The sequence below is a fragment of the Triturus cristatus genome, chromosome 9 (assembly GCF_964204655.1).
Source record: "Triturus cristatus chromosome 9, aTriCri1.1, whole genome shotgun sequence".
Lineage (NCBI taxonomy): Eukaryota > Metazoa > Chordata > Amphibia > Caudata > Salamandridae > Triturus > Triturus cristatus.
In genome coordinates this window covers 148166252-148184431 of record NC_140592.1, presented here as the reverse complement: position 1 = coordinate 148184431, position 18180 = coordinate 148166252, and the positions used below count along the sequence as shown (strand labels likewise).

General features: G+C 44.1%; 1 protein-coding gene across 3 annotated transcripts in view; it reads left to right on the top strand.

The window, feature by feature from the left end:
* Positions 1-18180, top strand: part of CARD19 (caspase recruitment domain family member 19) — an 88116-nt gene that overhangs the window by 25449 nt on the left and 44487 nt on the right. For 2 of the 3 annotated variants that reach the window (XM_085624593.1, XM_085624592.1), the window contains exon 2: positions 16781-16856. The exons of the other annotated variant lie outside the window; for it this stretch is intronic. In XM_085624593.1, the coding sequence (XP_085480719.1) occupies positions 16820-16856 (37 nt within the window). In that variant the 5' untranslated portion in view covers positions 16781-16819. The remainder of the gene's footprint in view (positions 1-16780; positions 16857-18180) is intronic. 3 annotated transcript variants of the gene reach the window in all.

The window sequence follows — 18180 nt, the reverse complement described above, 5'->3', positions numbered from 1 at the left end:
CGGGCTCGGGAACAGGACCAGAAGAGCATCTGTTTTATTTTTCCCCAAAAACAGCGTCGTCACCCGATTTGCATTCTCCGTTCTTTTCACTCCGTAGACGGCGGCAGAGAAAACGCCAGTTTCCCGCTCACATCCGCACTCTATTCTCGCATGGATCCGTAGAGCGTTCTCGTCAGGCTCCCGCCATCAGCGCGGCATCCAGCAAGGAGAGGGGGAGGGACCACGAGCGCACCTAGCAGCGTGGAGGCGTGGTTCCCCAACGCTGCATCTCCGGTTCCATTTACACCCAGGCTGGGTCATAGTTGATGACATCCTCATAGCTCATGCTCACTGAGTAGGAATTTTCACAATCTCACCTTTTACACATGCAACTGCTGTGATGATTTCCTGTGGGGATGGGTGCACTACCTCCATCTCTGGAAACCATTCTCTCATTGGAAGGGCCTCTGGTCAAGTAGGCAGCTTATTGTGGACCGGTTATGATTTAACTATATGCCTGTACCAGTAGGTAACAGTACCACACATCTAGCTGTGACTGATGCACTTTTAAGGGAGTATCAAGGAAAAGGGACATGTATGTGATCAGTACTACAAAGCACAGCACACATAGGCATTGAAGTTGCCTCTAACTAACCTATGGGAATTCATCAACATAAACGTGCTCTAGACATACATTTGTTGCACTATTCACCATCACACTGGGGACTTTCTTCCCAAAGGACAGATAATCAACTCTTATTTTCGGAAGCTTTTGCCATAGTTGTTAAGTATCAACTTCACCACTAGCTTTCCGACTTTTTAAAATGTACACCCACCCAAACCTTTTATGGCCCTGATTATGAATAATTAAGCAACAATGGGATAACCCTGGTAACCTCGGGATCTGGGAGGCATATGGTATAAAGAACAACAGTCCTGTTGGTGCATGTCAGTAGTAAAAAAGAGAGTTTATTAGTAACTAAGTATTCGGGGTATAAATCCCCTTAGATCCCCTTAGATACAAGAACATTCATAGAGGCACATATGAAGCAACTTCAAAGCAAGAACACGGAAAGACTATATAAGTTTTAACCTTTCTTGTATTAGAAACGTTTGAAAATCAAAAGTATTGCATGAAACATAAAGGAGGCTACTCAAAAAGTGCAATGTGTGAGTGTTCGTCCAATAATCATTTGTTTGTTTGGCATCTGATGCCAATTAATTTAAAATAAACTTGGTTTAACAGAGTATTTCAGTGCACACTCTTTACACTAAATTGCAGCCAAGTGGTACTGAGTTTGTACTTTTCCTAAATAAACTTATCATTGTGATACAAATGCCATTCTTATCATTTCCTGTATAATTACACTAAGGGGCCAATTATGATGCGGTCTGAAATGACTCTGACCATCAGTCGGAGCCATTCAGACTGCATCGCAACTGGCTGTTCGGATTCCTTTCCGACAACCCATTTTGATGGGGTCGGTCGGAAGGGAATCTGAATTGGATTTCCAAATGACCTCTGACGGGCTTGGACAGCCCATCCACCATTCGGAAAGCCTTCAGTTTTCCCTCTGCCGGCTCTTTGTGGCCGAGGGATTACAATGGAAGATTTTCACAACATTTCTGTGCCGGCCTTTCCGACACAGAAAGGCTGTGGAAATCTGACTTTGAGCACCCACAGCAGGGCCCCCATGGGTGCAAGGCTGCCAAATGGCGGCCTAGGGGGCGCCTATGGTGCCCCCCTGTTGATCCCTGCACCCGGTGGCAGGCACCTTGAGGTGCCTGCCACCGGGTGCAGGGATGAACTGCAACTCTGCTCTTTACAATGAGAGCATGCATTTCGTTGAGAATGCATGCTCCCATTGTAAAGTTTAGGAATGCGACCGAACAGTGTGCTTTTGTATTATTAGTTTATTTGGTACCCTATAGGGCAGTCTTCCTGTTTTTCTCATTTTATTAAGGGCCATTTTCTGTTTGTATCATTATGCTATTGACACTACAATAAGTGCATCATGGCCCAGCCGTTGCTATGCCTTCTACACCAAACCTTTTCTATCTGCCTCATCCAGTCTGTTTTTGATTGAAACAGCCAGCTTTTCACCAAACCCACATCTTGTAAGGTTCAAGCCACAGTTCATAGTCTTTCTCTGAATCTTTGTCTTTGACTCTGGATCTGTCTCCAACTGATGCTGCAGTGTCCACCACCGGACCATATCCTGAACCCTACTTCCCTCATGAATGAGCTTGCGGGTTTCCACCCCATCTGGCTCTGTATGTGGTACAATTAGACAGGGTTAAAGATGTTTCACAGACAGGAATGCTTAATTGTGAGAGAATGGAAATGCATCATTTAAAGGATGCTAAAAAAATCAAAGGCATGATAAAGGCACGAGGACTTAACGTGAATACTTGGTAGCTCATTTTGCCATTGACTTGCTCTCATTGCTGTGTCTATCATGCATTGAAATCATGCATTAACAGGATCTATACTTTATCTTTTTGAACTTGTACCCAAATTCAGGTGTCTCTAATACCCACAAAGCCCGTACTTGAGAAAAGCCCTAGATCTAGATTTAAGTATAATATCTTCACGCTCAGCTCAGATACATTTACCTTCCTAAAGTAAGTCTCGCCGTGCAACCTCAATTTGATTACTCGGGAAATCCACTGACTATAAATGACACATTGTGTAGCATTGTTGTTTGCACTATGTTGGATGTGATGGTAGTCAAATATTGTAAAACTATGTTCTAGTTATTATTGTTTCTAATATCAATTTATTTTATGGCCTTAAGGCTGCTTCACAAACTTTTCATCCAAAAAGTACAAACAGAACATTATTAACATAGATGATATTATAAATTCACAGGAAGTTGTTAAGAAATATTTTACTAGTAAATAGCAGAGATCCGATTATATAACCATAATTGCATAGTTTGTACAGGTTTGAAAAATCCATGAGCGAAGACTATACAATGAGTATCTTCATGACCTGTAAAATATTAGCCTGTGCCTGTATAGAAACAGATATATCCTAAAAGCGGCCACTTGTAGATTAATCGATATCATGTTTGCTCTTCTGAGATTAAATGTAATTGTTTCTGAAATTTAAAGACATGTTCTACTCCTTCTTTAAAAACACTGAGGAATTTTATCTAAATGTGTTTTGAACAGTGGTGGGGCAGAAGAATGATGCGATTTCCTTTCCTCTTGAGAAAATAAATGTAAGGTTTGCTCAAGAATGAACTTTTACTTTGTCTTTTCCATGTATTACTCTTTAACTAGCTATCTTCTCGAGATACATACTGCACAGTAATTATGTCGCTATAGAAAAAGTATCATCTACCCATTTTCTATCAGGTTCGGCTAAAAGAGGTTGAGCTCTCCTATACCAAGGACCATTTTCAATATAATAATTAAAAACACAAATTGTGACTGTGCTAGGCTTATTCGGGTTGGTTTCCCTGAACGTGGGGTGTGTCACTACTTGGTAATTGATGTGCCTCTCTTTTAGAAAGCTCTGCACACTCTAGCAGTAGAAGGGAGGTTGTGAAGACCACAGATGTGGTTTAAGTCTATGTATTGAATATTTAAATTATTTAGAACTTTCAAAACAAATATAACCAATACAGATGATGAACAATTTGCATGAAAGCAGGTGTATAGATTGCAATTCTAAATAAGCTTTGAAGACAGTCAAAGCCCACTTGATGCACTTAACTAGCCTATTCCCTACTTGCTGTAACTCATACTACAGACACACACTTCTTTTTACATTTTTTGGAAGGAAGTTCAAATTCTATCTTTGCTAAAAACAAATGATGACAATCTCTAGTTTTGAAAAAATACTACCCTAATTGGAATTCTAAAATAGCCTTTGCACTACTATAGGCACGACACTTGTGCCCATCCCTTCTCTGTTGCGCCACAGCCGGGATTAGAGTACTGTTCTTTTGAGATAACTACCTCAAACAGTCATAACCCTTAAAACATAAAGCACGTTTTGTGTTCAGCAAACTCATTAAATGTTTTCACTGTAAACACAGTGCCAAACATGTGGTTTTCTCCGTGCCATTTTTTCGTGTGAATGATTTCTAGGGTCCTGGTGCGAGGGATATTAATTCTGCACTCCGACGTTAAATCTGAGGGTGTGGCATTGACAGGAAATTTAGGTTGAACTCTAGAGTTTCCTGAATAATGAGGAATTTACTGATGAATCCATTTTTTTTAGGACAGATTCACCTGGTAATTCCGCATTCTCGCCCTGCAGTTTTCACCCTGCAATTTTCAACATCTTTCAGCTGCAGGGAAGGGCAGAGAGGTCTGAGTTTACTTTACCAACCTCTTAACGCACAACGGCGTTCGTAAACAAAAGTCACTGACCACTCCAGAAATTAAGGCCCTCTCATAAAGAGGGCTAAGAGCAAAAAAACACTCAAACAAGCATTGGGAAAACCAATAAACATACGCTCGCCGCCAGCCTTTTGGCTTTGTCATTGCTTGTTTTCTTTTTTTAATGCTTTTTGTTAAACTATTTTTCGAGGTGTTACCTGGCCATAGCCAGTATAAAAACACTGGATAAAAGCAAAATATTTTCATGGCTCACAAACCACACTATGTCATAGCAGTTTCTGGTAGTGAAGGGAACTACTTTGTTTGCATGTGCTGTAGTGAGAGAGAAGAGTGCTGACATGCAGAATGAGGTTAGCCAATGGCTGAAGTGTTCTGACCCATTGCTGTATGCTGCATGCTTTAGTGGGTGAAAGGAACATGTGAATCACACAATATTAGACCAATAGATTAGGAGGGCTTCTTGAAAAACCCTGTAAGTATATTATATATATAATTTAATCAAATCAAAAGGCCTTCTCTAACACCAGACCTAAATATATAATTTAGTAAAATACAAAAGGTCTTGTCTAATAGCAGACCTAAAAACACTTTCATAAATTGCTCTGTCTATTCCTATTTCGCGTCATTCTTTAGCGGTTTGACTCTGAATTGAAGGATCTTTAAAGGATTAAGAGGATTACAGTGTGGCTACTGTGCTTCTAAAGAGGAACAAAATGAGGCTGCAGCCTGCTAATAGCTCAGGGATTAGCTCTGAAACGGGTCTTGTTTACCATCATGGATGAGCGATGCAGCAGAGTAGAAATTCTCATTTTAAAAATGGGGCTTGGTTTGGATTTGCTCTGTTGTTGCTTTTGTGCATCAGTTAAAGTTCCCTGGTGAGTGAAGACGCCCCAGGCCTCCGAATGAAGGGAGCTTAAATGTGAGTCTTGAGTATTCAGTAAGGAATGCTCCTTACAAAGGTAGGTACACACCAATGCCCCTGTCTTCTATCTATGCCTGCAAACAACTAGATGCATTCACATTTTTCAACTTGTGCATGCACTTTTCTAATATAAATTGAAAAAATCTGCAATGCACCATGCCATGCCTCAGTAAGGACGAGTGCATGTGACTTGCAAATTCACGGTGCAGTTGGGGGTGGGAGTACGTGTATGGCCAGGGCACAGGGGCGTAGCTTGGTCAGTAAGACGGGGGGGGGGTGAGCTTCAGATTTTCCGACAATCTCGCTGGCATATCGTGTTAATTACTACATGAGAAGCAGCGCATGAGGGGGGCTTAAGGACCAATGGAAATGGAAAGGAGTACAGATTGTGAGGGGTACCTAAAACACAGGGGCATATTATCAAGCACTGCGTTACAATTATTGCCGCTTTAGCCGCAGAAAACTGCCGCTAAAGCGGCGATAATTGGCTTGATAATATGCCGCAGAGAATTCCCATAGAAGCCCAGGTTCACACCAGAACATGTGCTTCTATGGGAATTCTCTGGGGCATATTATCAAGCTAATTATCGCCGCTTTAGCGGCAGTTTTCTGCGGCTAAAGCGGCAATAATTGTAACGCCATTTCTTGATAATATGCCCCCCCAGTATTTTTTAAAATAAGCATGTTTTAGACCTTCAAAACAGAAGAGTGTTTGTGTGCTTGTGTGTTTTTGTCTGAGTGAGTATTTAAAATCCCAGGTGAAATCTGACAGCCACCCTACCATCCCCGACTGAAAGTTCCCGTGCCCCACTATTTACTAAATAAATCATTTATTAGGGGGGTGTAACATACCCCCCCCCCCCCGAAGTTATGTCCCTGCCAGTGCATTTGTTTGCATATCCAGAATTCACAAGGAAATGTACCTGAAGATGCGCTAAACTCCAGTGGCAGATGAAGTCTACCCCTGAGTCTTTGCAAGGCCTCTATGTCCTGCAACGCTCGTGACTGCATCATTTCCTGAATGGTCCTTAGGGTGACAGAAGAAACACACCATGTATGCATGTAACATCCCTTTATTGCATCATGCATTAATAAGGAGCCTGTCTCTGTCTAAGTCTACTCCCAGTTCAATCGTCCCATTTATTTTCAATATTATTATTAATAAATGATAATCATGACTTTTATTAAGTCCTAATAGCAATATATCATCCCTAAGCAATCCGACGGCGCCTTCCTCCCTCTTAACTCCTCCTTCTCCCATTCTCCTTCGCCTCTGCTTGGAAACGTGGCCCAGGGTCCGGTCTGCAGCATCCCAGGGTGACACGATGAACTGCTAATGATGCCGGTGGCCAGGCGTCCCAGATTTGACAGTACTGCCCTGGTTATCGCCTGCTGAGCACGTGTCCTGGTTTTTAAAAAGGGTCAACTGAACACAGAGGGAGGTAAGTTTTCATATTATCTAGTTCAGAGTTAGGTAGCAGCCCTTAATGGAAAGCAATTTAAATAACACAGATGATACTGTGTGTAAAAGGTGCATTTAATGTTGTTGTCAGATCATGTTTAGGAGGCTGGGGGGGGGGGGGGGGGGTGAAATTGAGCAGGGGCTGCTAGGCCACAACCGGGGCCTAGCAACTGGGGGTCGAGGGATTTTCCCACTTCTGTCTGGGGCCTTGTCCTCCTGTGGATCTGCTAACCGGACCAGTGCTCCCCTGCATGCACTTCGCTCTCTCCCTGGTAGCGATGGCGAGCAGTCATAGCCTTCACAGGGAGAATAGTGTGGGGGCACTCAGGCTCAATACTCAGCACAACCCCCGAGCAGTGCAATATGATCAATGTTGAGTCCAGTGCTCTTCTTTGTACAGAAGACAAGTACCTTATTACACAGAAAACAGAGAATTCTACTACGCAGACATTGATGCAAGGCGGCTCGATTTACGGGTGTGAGCCTTTATGCTTCCAGGTGCCTTGTCCAGCTAGCTATGCCACCCCTCCACCTGCCTCTCGACTGTTCACCGCCTTTCACTGGGTTCCACCCCTGCTGCCTACCCCACTCCCTCAGGTCCAGAGCTTGAGGTGCTGCCTAACTATTTTGTCTGAGCACTCTGTCTTTTGGGCCTATACCCTTGTAGTCTCTCACCCAGTTCTTAGGAGCAATTCTAGGTCTCATTCGGCATCCCAAGGCAGCAGTGTCTCTCTAGTGGCATGGAGCTTCCAAGTGACACATTTCAGTCTTCAAGGGAGCTGTGCGGCAGCCAGCTGTGCAGCAAAACACTCGGAGAGTCGCAGTGGGATCAGAGGTTTCTGTCGTTGGCCCTCTTCTGAGTGGCTGGTGATAGATCTCTGCTAAAAGAACGACTCACTCCAGAACTCCGGTGATTACCTGGTGCTTCTTGACCGCTACAGCAAGACGCAAGCAGGTAATTGTTCTTTGGTGCGGCAGTCACTGGCATGCAGTGCTGTGTGAGGATGGCGCTTATTCTTCACAAGGCACCTAAAGGGCGCATCTGAGATCACGTGGTCTTCAGGACTGGTACAGATCCAAAGACACACTTAGCAGTGCTGCAGTCCTGCAGTCAACTTGTGGGGCACACAGGCCACCAGCAGGCTCTTATACCCGGCTAAGGTCAGGCCTACCACTGAGGCATACAGCTCCAGATGCCATGGCAGCTACAACAGGGATAAATGATGAAGACTGCATTATCGGTCCAGGAGTACCCCGATTCCTTTAGACCCAATGCTAGGGTCAGTTTTGTCATGCCCTCCTACAATCTGCCCCTCATGCTGGGTTGGCAATTCCTTCCCTCGTGCACTAGTAGTTTATCTTGGCACGAGGTACAGTCCAGTAATTTCTCCTTCAGATCGGACTGCAGGCAATGTTCCCTCTTCTAAGGGGAGTTGGTTATCAGTATGATACCAACCCTCGGCTGCTAACTACTGCCTGAATGCTAAATGCATTTAACCTCCCTCGGTAGAAGTGACCACAACATCAAACCACAATAGGTCTTGGCCTCCCATCTTTATACGGATTTCGCAGACAGAAGATGTATATTCAAGGTCTGCTTCCTAGGAACCATTTGAATTGATTCCCCTTTCATGTGTCCTGGTCACGCCACCTTCCAGACAGGGTCGGATTTGTCAGCCTGTGTAGCCAATTGATATTTTTCAGGGGTTTGCACCAACATACTAAGGGCATGGTGCAGCTGCCCCTTCTAAAAGGCCCAAACCCCGGGGCGTGGCAGGGCTTCACTTCTAGCCTGAATTTTGAATCATGGTGATCTCTGAAGAGCCAGTGCCCTATCAGAACCATGAGGCTAAGGGTTCTTCTCTGCGCTTGGGGCTCACACCCAGTACAACTCCCTTTAAAAATCTGCAAACATTGCTGCTATTTCCCCTGAGAAGGTAACCACCTGACCCACCACCAAGTGAAGTTCAGGGAATATTTTAGCCTCAATCATGGAGTCCAAATGTGCAGCTGGAACAAAAATATAGTCCACATAGGAGTGACAGTTATGTGGTGCTGAATAATTTGTGCACTGTCACGTAAAGGGGTGCCACTCTCACTTGACATTGTCTAGGTGCTGAGAGCCCACCCATTTGGCCAGTGCTTACGACCTGGTTGGCTGAGCTAGAGTCGACATCTTGCGTCAAACAGTGGATTGTGTTATAATCCCCCACATATAACTAACATACCAGCCGATGCATTCAAGAGAATGTCAGTTTTCCTTTTCCAGCATTATGTTCTCTAGGAACGGGTTGTTAGACCCAACAGAGCAACCATGGGTACCCTGATTGTAACTCTCCAACAGCACAAACCTGCCCAACCCATACAAATGTGCCTTTGACACCACTAGAGGGAGGGATTTGAGTAAAATGATAGCAGTGCCATGGGAACTTCTGGTAAACACTGCATGATACACCCATAACATCCAAGGAACCTACAGTTAGTTCCCAGTAATTCATTTTTTTGCAAAAACAGGATATCCGGTGAGTGGCTAACATGAGGGGCCAACCTAGGACATAACAGCCCCCCTTTTAATTTGATCTAACAGCCCGTTGACATTCCAGGTAATGAGTTTACAGTAATGCTGTGTGCCCATCTCCAGTGTGAATTAAAAGAAGTACTGTAAGATGGTGAAGTAATATTCACCCTGTGTTGATGGTTGCATGAAGCTGTCCTAACAGAACCCCCCATCATATTACCTCCAACAATTACTACCCACAAACAACTGTCACATTTAAAAATATAAAACATCCCCCCAAAACCCCCAACTAAATATTAATGTTGTGTTCATAAAGGAAGTCATTTCACTGGATAAAACCCCTGTTAAAAAATAGTGCCAGGAAAACATTAAGTAGAGTCAGCCGATCCTACAATCCATCACCCTCGATGCAAAGTCCCCCTTCGTATCAGTGGACGCCAGTCCGGTATCACCAGCCACGGCATTTCGAAAGCAAGGCATACTTTGCTGCACGCCCCCTCCTGCATGGCCGCCGCCTCACCTCCGACCACGCAGTTGCCTGAGCAGCAGTCCCTCCTCCCACCTAATGGGTGGCCATTACATCTCCAGGAATTGGTGACCTCTCCTCAACTCAAACACAGCTTGGATGATCAATAAAAAAGTGTCTTTTCTTGAAATATGATTGATAATTTTAATTTTGTAGGATACAGTAGCATCTACTGGATTCCATAGCTCTGAGTTTCTGTTTTAAGTTTTCTTTTGCGGCTTACCATTCGTGTGTAGTCAGGCAATGTTTTGGGAATCAAGTCGAACATTGTCCTGTCTTCTGACCATACTCAACTACATATCTCTGTCTCTATAATTGCATAAGCTGGCTATCACTGGGCTGGGGTGGGGCCGGGGGCAGTGGGCCCTTGAGGCGGCCTCCCAAGGAGAGCACGGTGCCCCTGTTTGATTAAAAAGCAGGAGGAGAATTGATCCTCTGAGAGGAAAGTCTGCAACCAGTTCTCTTGAAATGTTTGGGGATGTTGGCCCTCTGATCCCTCAGGGTTACCCAAAAAAGTAGCTATTTCTCCATGTGTGGCCTTCTGCACCTTCCACTCTGGTTGCTGTCTTTAAAGAAGTGTGCTCCAGTTTTGGCACTGTTTGTCACAAGTCTTTTACTGTGTCCTTGAGCGTGGCTATGCAGGACTTCGCCTCTGTCACTTTGCTGGTGGTGTTACTGAGGTCCTGGCTGAAGAGCACAACATTTTTCTCCACCGCTTCAGTCTTGAGCTCTATAACCTGGCAGGAGGACTGTATCGCCTCCAGGATAACATTGGTACGTGAGAGAAGAGCCCTCTCCCTCCTCTGCATGCCTGATTGAGGGCGTCTCAGATGCCTCTGTCAGCTGTGTCATTCATTTGTCCATTCTCCCCTGCTTGGGGAGTCCTTTATCGTTCACCATTGCTCCTGATAGATGAGTGGTGAGTCGACCCACCAAACCTCACGCCTGGACGAAATGAGCAGCCGATGTAACAGAGATAAAAAAATCCATAGATCTTATTTCTGAACTCTTCAAGTGTCCCATTTCATCAGTGTAGGATATACATGAGCTCCAAAAGGCACCAGACAGGCCCCTGAGAACTGGAATCCGGCCTCAAATCCAAGGAGACTTACCACACGGGTCTTTATTGATCATCCCAAAAGCTGTGTTCTGGCCAAGCATCCATTAGGTCCACACTTGCCCCGCATCCCACAAATATTGACGTTCAACCCCACCAGGGTACCACAAGTACGGGTGTTTGGAATCCCACCTTCACAGAGGAACTTCCTCCTGGCACTTGCCTGCAAGACGGTCAGCTGCAGCCATGTGGTCAAGACCTCTGGATTCACCTCACTGCCCTACCCATATAGGCCGGGCTCAACAAGTGCCAAGCTGCAGAGACCAGAGTGGGTTCCGAGCTCCACCAATGCCTAATGTCTCACGGGGCACCTACAAGCAGTGACAGATCGACAAGCCCCCGCAGATTGCAGTGCCAGGCCTCCTCACGGCTGGCAGCAACCACAAGGTGGAATTACACAGCCCCAGTGCTCAGCCACCCAACATCAATTGTCCAAGGGCATGCACCACCCGAAACACCAGGTTGTGGCATCCATGGGAAGCACATCCCTCCGACTTGGGGAAGAATACAGGTCCACCAAACTGCAAGTAAGTCTACAGCAAGTGGGACAGGTGAGCAAGAAAACCACTGCCGTCACCGGCCCAGACCACACCTCCTCCCAGCCATGAGAGAGCAGGTCGAGACGTTCCTAACTCAGCTCTGGGTCTCTACATCAAAGAAGGCAGGATTTTGATTGATTGCAGGGCACAGAGCGCAAGACTTCTAACAAATAGTGGCGCCATCTTGCCTTTCAGTCCACTCCCACCACTAGTACTTTCTATTGATGCAGAATTACAGTCCTACCTCTAGGTATGTAGAATGTTCGGTTATTGGTTTCCAAATCTGTTTACCCTATATAGGTTACATACATAGCTTTTTATTTCTTCTTCGTTAAAGGTAGCCAGCCCTAATCAGGAAGGATGCTTACGTCATGGTGTCCGCATTTCCTTCACCTGTAACACTAGATTTTTACTTGTCACCACCAAGTGATTTTCCCAGAAAATAACAATGTTTAAGTGTGTTTCGGTGCATTTATCGATGTGTTATATTCACTTAGAGTTCCAAAGGAGAGACTCAAGCTGCACAAAAGGATTCCAATCTTGAAGATACAAATGGCACTTCTTGACCAGAGCACATTTCAAGATGGAAATCATGACTCGCTGCTTGGCTGCACAGCGTGTGATTAGATTTTGAGCTGCAGTTTTTGTAATTGCTGTGGTTTTGCCAGAGCTTAACCACAAAACCGAGTGAACAACACCTACATCGTGATGCACTATCAGAAAACGAGCACTGACAATGCCACTGGATGTGACCTTGTTTTACAGCGCATGCACACTGAGAGACATATGGACATATATGCACCCACAGGACACCTGTGCACTCGTACAGACCAAGCACTGTGCCTTCTGTGCACAAAAGACGAAAAGACTTACAAGTACTCACAAGCCAGCTAAAATAGGAAACCACACGCGAGCAAAACAACACAGATACAGATACACTCATGCAGCACTCACAGGGACCCATGTGTTCAAAGGTACACATACAGCACGTATACAGACATGCACAGTTACAGACAACACATACAGACACGCATGTTTGCAGACAATGCACCTACAGACTTGCATAGTCATGAACAATAAATGTGGACGGGGGAACTGATGTATGAATAGAACTTTGTTAACAGTTCAACTTTTTATTTATTGCTGATTTTTTTACAGTTTGTCTTGCAACTTGACATATGAAACTACAAACTAGGGAAGGTACGTTATGAACTCCAGATAAACTGTTCTAGAGTCTTGTCTGAACTGTGTTTGAAAAAGTGTAAGACCACAGTGCAGGTCCTGTGAATGTCACACCTAAATTTAAACATGCAATTTATTGTAGTCTGCTTATTTCTCAGGCATTTGTATTGTCTCTTGAGAAGTTCATCAAAGCAGCTTCTGTTGATACTTTCCTGAACACAGACCTTCTCCCATAGAACAAATACTTTTAAATTGCCTTTGGAAGAGGAAGAAGCCCCTAGATGTATAACATGCGAAGTGAGGGCCTTCTTTGTATGTGAAAGGAAGCTGCGGTAAAAAATGTTTGTTGAAGTCTGACTGGCAAGCCACTGTTAAAAGTACTTACTTGCTTGATTTCTATGCAAGCAAGGGCTAGAAATCCCTAACCTGCCATGAGCGCCGCGATGACGTTATTTTCTATCATCATCTAATGACATTAGGAAACCACATACTTATGGTGCAGCAGCTAAACTCCTATTTTGCCTGACCCTTGTATTCTTTTCCACTCCAGGCCCCAATCACAAAGCCTAGCTGTTCAATTCCAGGCCACCTTTCTATCTTTTAATAGATGCATAAAGGAAGATGTGCAGAGTGCAGTATGCTTTTCTTGCCATTGCTCAGTGTGGGGAGGGGCCCTGACTCCTGAGAGGTGAAGCCTGGAGTGGGTCCTAATTCTCCTTTCCTCCATTAACAAGCATTGGCATAGCCAATAGGTCTCGCCTTTGGGACCTTATAAGTATTTAGCCATGCAACAGTTGCATAACTAAATACTTATAAGGTCCGAAAAGCGAGACCTATTGGCTATGCCAAGCGGCTGTGCGGCCGCGAAAGTGATCGTGCTTAAACATCAAAGCGGCCGCCAAAGTGACAGTAATCGAAGTCAAGCGCGGCGCGCGCACCCGCGCACATGCACTGTAGCTCTAGGCTGGCACGGTAGCACTTTTTGGAGCCCTCTCAATAAGTCTCTCCAGACCAGCGCATGGGCTGGGTCAGCGAGACCTAAAAATGGCAGTAATGAAATGAAATACCAGCATTTGTAAAGCACGCAGCTACCTCTGGAGAGGTGTCCCGGCGCTGGGGACCGTCGGGAAGATTAAGCAAGCTATTGCCCAGAGTCACATGGTGCTGGGCTAACCTGCCGCCGGCACTGGAGATCGAACCGTGAACCCTGTGGTCCGGAGTCAGGCACCCTGGCTGCTGCGTCACACCTCTTCCAGTAGAAAGAATATTCTACTCTTCGCGTATGCATATATGTTTTATGCCAAGTCAGTTTTCATATCTATTTTTCATATGTATTTGTTTCAACATATAGAATTATAGATGGGTAACTGTGAGTTACTGGGATGTTTTTCACTGAGGAGTTCTATGTGAAATAAAATAGATAAAGAGACGAAGCTTGAGTTGTCCCTAACGTCACTCTGAACCCCCAATATCCACTATGCTGTACCTTCGCTGCCTGTACGTAGTTCACAGAGCCCTATAATGAAACTGCGCTGTCATCAGAAATAACCTCAGGACAAATGTGGGGATTGCAAGCATTTCATTACCTGAGAATCGACATGAGTTTGAAATGTTTCCATCTCTCTGAATGCTGGTGGTTTGTTCTTGCTGAAAAGGGAAGGAAGCTAAAAGGAGTAAAGTCTAGCCTTCTCTCTCTTACTTATGTGAAAGGTGCCTACACTACTTTAATTCCATATGATCAAAAACCAGTGTTTGGGAATCTGTACATATCAATCGTTCAAGTCCTTCCCTGACTGAAGATGGGTTTACCTACGCCCAGTACCCCTATATTCCACTATAGACGCCTTCTATACTTAAGCTTACATTCAGAGGTGTGCGATTACTGTCTAATGTTGTATTCCCCTGCCCCATATTTCTGCAGAAAGGGAAGACCTTACAGTGAATGTTTAAGATGTATGCGGATTGGAGCAACCATTTCTTGTATGATTATGATCAGGTGTACCAGATCCCCCTTTACTTGTTTGATGTGTGTCTCCTTAAAAATAGAAAATATTATAGGTCACAGAAGCCTAGCCAGTATCCCAAGTGTAAATTGTGTCATTTTTTTCTGGGTAAAGTTTTGAGGAAAAAGCTTAAGTTATGTGGCTAGGCTAAAGAGTTTACAATGTTCTTAACTCTCTGATGTGAATGCCTCCAAGAACTGAATAAATAGGTCTAAGAACCAAACACTGGCACAAATGAGGAGTGCAGTTTATGAATTGAATTTCTGAGTATCAGACTACAGCAGTAATACAACCAAGAAAAGGGGCACGCATATGCTATTATGGTATCAGCAGCTTTGAACATCTTTGCCTACTAAGAGATGCTTAGCCACATACTAATGGTCGCCAATGTGGTTGAAGCACCAACCCTCATCAGTTGGGGAGGAACATAAGTGTTAGTCATCATTCAGAACCTTTTCAATATCTACATGCCCCCAAAGCACATATGATCGAAGCTTACAATAGCGGGCATCACACCTGTGCAGGTGACACCCAGATCGACCTCAAGCTGCACACAGTGTCACCAAGCTTTAGCGGAAGGCACATTTGTGCAAAACTGCACATGCCACAAGTCTTACAGCCACGCTTGACTGTGCCAATTATGCGATTTGCTTCTTATAGCATTGGGAGTATTTTGCACAATCTTGTAGGCTGAAAATGTCCCTCGTTTAGCTTCGAACTTCTTTTTTCCCTCCATCATGACACCATTGTTTTTGAATACACTCTCGAATGGTTGCTAGATTTTGCTAATTCTTTGACTGTCTTATGTTCAAGACAGCAAAAGGGCATTTTAAGCAACAGTTTTGGTCTTGTATACTTCCCCAATACCAATGTCTTGATTAGTGCCAGTACCATTGTTCATTGCTTGTAAACATGGCGTACAAAAAAAGACAAGGGGTGAGTGAGTGAGCAGGGCGTGACAGGGTAATGGGAAATGAGCCGATTTCCTTACCACAGGCAGGTGACTTAAAAGTGACTTGCAATTTAAGAAATTATAGGTAAGCAGAAGTCACATTCAAAAGTACATTTTATACTCCATAAATAATTACAATTTCCAGTATACAGTTGAAGATGCAAGTGTTGACGACGTTTCCCTACTGGATTAGGGGATGTACTTTTGATTGTGACTTCTGCTTACCTATAATTTCTTAAATTGCAAGTCACTTTTAAGACACCTGCCTTTAAGTCACCTGCCTGGTGTAAGGAAATCAGCTGATTTCCCATTACCCTGTCACGCCCTGCTCACTCACTCACCCCTTTTGTATATTGTGTTTTGTGTTGGAATTGAATTGTGAATAAAATTCTGAACAGTCAATTGAGACACTAATAGACCCAATCTTGATTTTGAAATTGTGGTACTTTATTAATTTACCTTGTAAGGGACCACTGTCTCTCTCAGCAAATGTAAACATGGTGTGTCACACTTTTATATCACCATGGGCCTGATTCTGATTACAAGTTTCGTGGTGCAATGGAGCTGAAATTGCCAGTTCTGGAATTTTCAAATGTGGCTGGTAATTTTACCACTTCATTAGGCAATTATGAGTTATATGTGCCAGAAAGGGAAATAACATACGAACCATGGGTTTTCCAGGTCAAAAATCGCATGCACATTCCTATTCCAGTCCAAATATTGCTTGCATTAACCACCTGCTTTGAGCATGTAGTAAATGGAAGTGGCGGGATCTTTGGAGGTCAGAGGATGGTGGTGGTGATGTTGAGGGCATCCAGAGCAGGGGAGGCTGGTGGCAGGCCATACTCCCTGTACCGAAGGAGAGTTGAGCGTGGACCAAACTACGCTTACCATCCAGAATTTCTGGTATTCAAGCACCTTATAATTCAGATGTGGTAACACTAGGGCACTTGTGATATTCCAGGGTGGATCACACCCAGGGATACCCGCTCAGGACCATCTTGCATTACTTGTGAAGCCATGGTGTGATCACACTCTATCTACCTGCCTCACAGAAAAGATATGAAAAATATTACTATATAAAAAAAATATTACTCTGTAAAATGCAATGAACAGTACATGACTGGCACTAGTCTCCTGGACTCTATATTTAGATCATGATGTGTGGACTGAATGTTTTCATGGAATGTTTTTACAAAGGAGAGCTTTCTGTTTACTTTGTAGGGCTGGTGGGCAGCATGTAATGCCGTAGTTCACAGTATCATGTTGAGGCGTTTTTGGAGAGAAGCACGGATCACAGGTAAGGTGCTTGACTGATAAGAATCTCCTTTGTAAAGTACTGGAAGTATGCAGACTTTCCAATTGCCAATTGCTAACCATGGGTGTTACTTTTGCCCTGTGGTGTCTCGCAGTAAGGCTCTTGGGCATTTAAGAAAGACTATTAAAATCTATGGTGGAATGTTGGGTCGGATGCCAAACGACTGGTTGCACAAAGTGCATACAAAGTGCGCTCTGACTTTATGCGACCAGCCTTTCATTTTGCGACCTATGTACTAATAAGTCACATCGTAAAAATTGTCATTCTTTTGCAGAACATCAGAGATGCTGGAAGCAAGCAGGGGCAAACCACCATTCCTATGTTTGCATTCCCAAATGTGATTTTCTTTTTAACAGCCCGAGTTCCTGAAAGCCACCATTTCTGCTTTAAATAAAAAACACAATCCCTTTAACGCACACATTGGGAGGATGAAGCACTACCTGTTTGCTGTGAGAGTCGAACATGATTCCAAAGAGAAAGTTGTCCAACTGAGGCTGCTTCCCCTTTCTAAATCTGTTACTACCTCCTTTAAGGAGTTTGTACGATCCGAATGGTTTGCAACTCCAATTGGGTGAAAAACAATTAACACATCTGATTGAGATTCGCACCAGGGTACCCACTTAAAAAAATCGCCTGCTCCTGCCGGCACTTGGTAAGGGTGATGTCTGGGGAGCTGGCAGGTGCCACAGTGGCCTTGGGACTTTCCTCTCGCACCCCAACATTTGGATATGTTGTGGGTGCCCTGGGTGGGCACCAGGGCACCGACTTAAAAACAACTGAGTGGCAGAAGCCGTTCATTTAGTATTCACTGCAGTGTCCAAGGAGCATCCCATAATGCCCCTGGACTTTTTGTTGTTATGTTTTTTCTTTCTTGTGGAATAGGCAGTGGCACCACCAACCATTTTTAATGTTTTGGGGGGCTACACGGAGTGCAGCTTCCCCTCAGCAATGTTGAAAAAACAGTACGTCTCCTGGGCCAGTAAATCCATGCTCCCAGGAGAACTTACCATGTTATTTTAAAGCACTCTAAGTTGGACCTGTATGCTCTTCAGCTGGCAAGCAAGGACCCCTGATGGTGGTTTCTAGGATTGTATTTTGTGGCATGAAAAATGTTTAAAAAACCAAAAGTCATGTTGATTTTTTTTTCAGTAGAGCTTTATTGAAACTATTTTATCACAATCACTTTTATTAAACTTTGCAATGTGTGAATTTATAGAATATATATTTGATTATAGTATTTGTTGATTTTTTGACAAAGACAATAGTTCTGCTTTATATATACGTTGATGTGCTGAACCCCTGATAA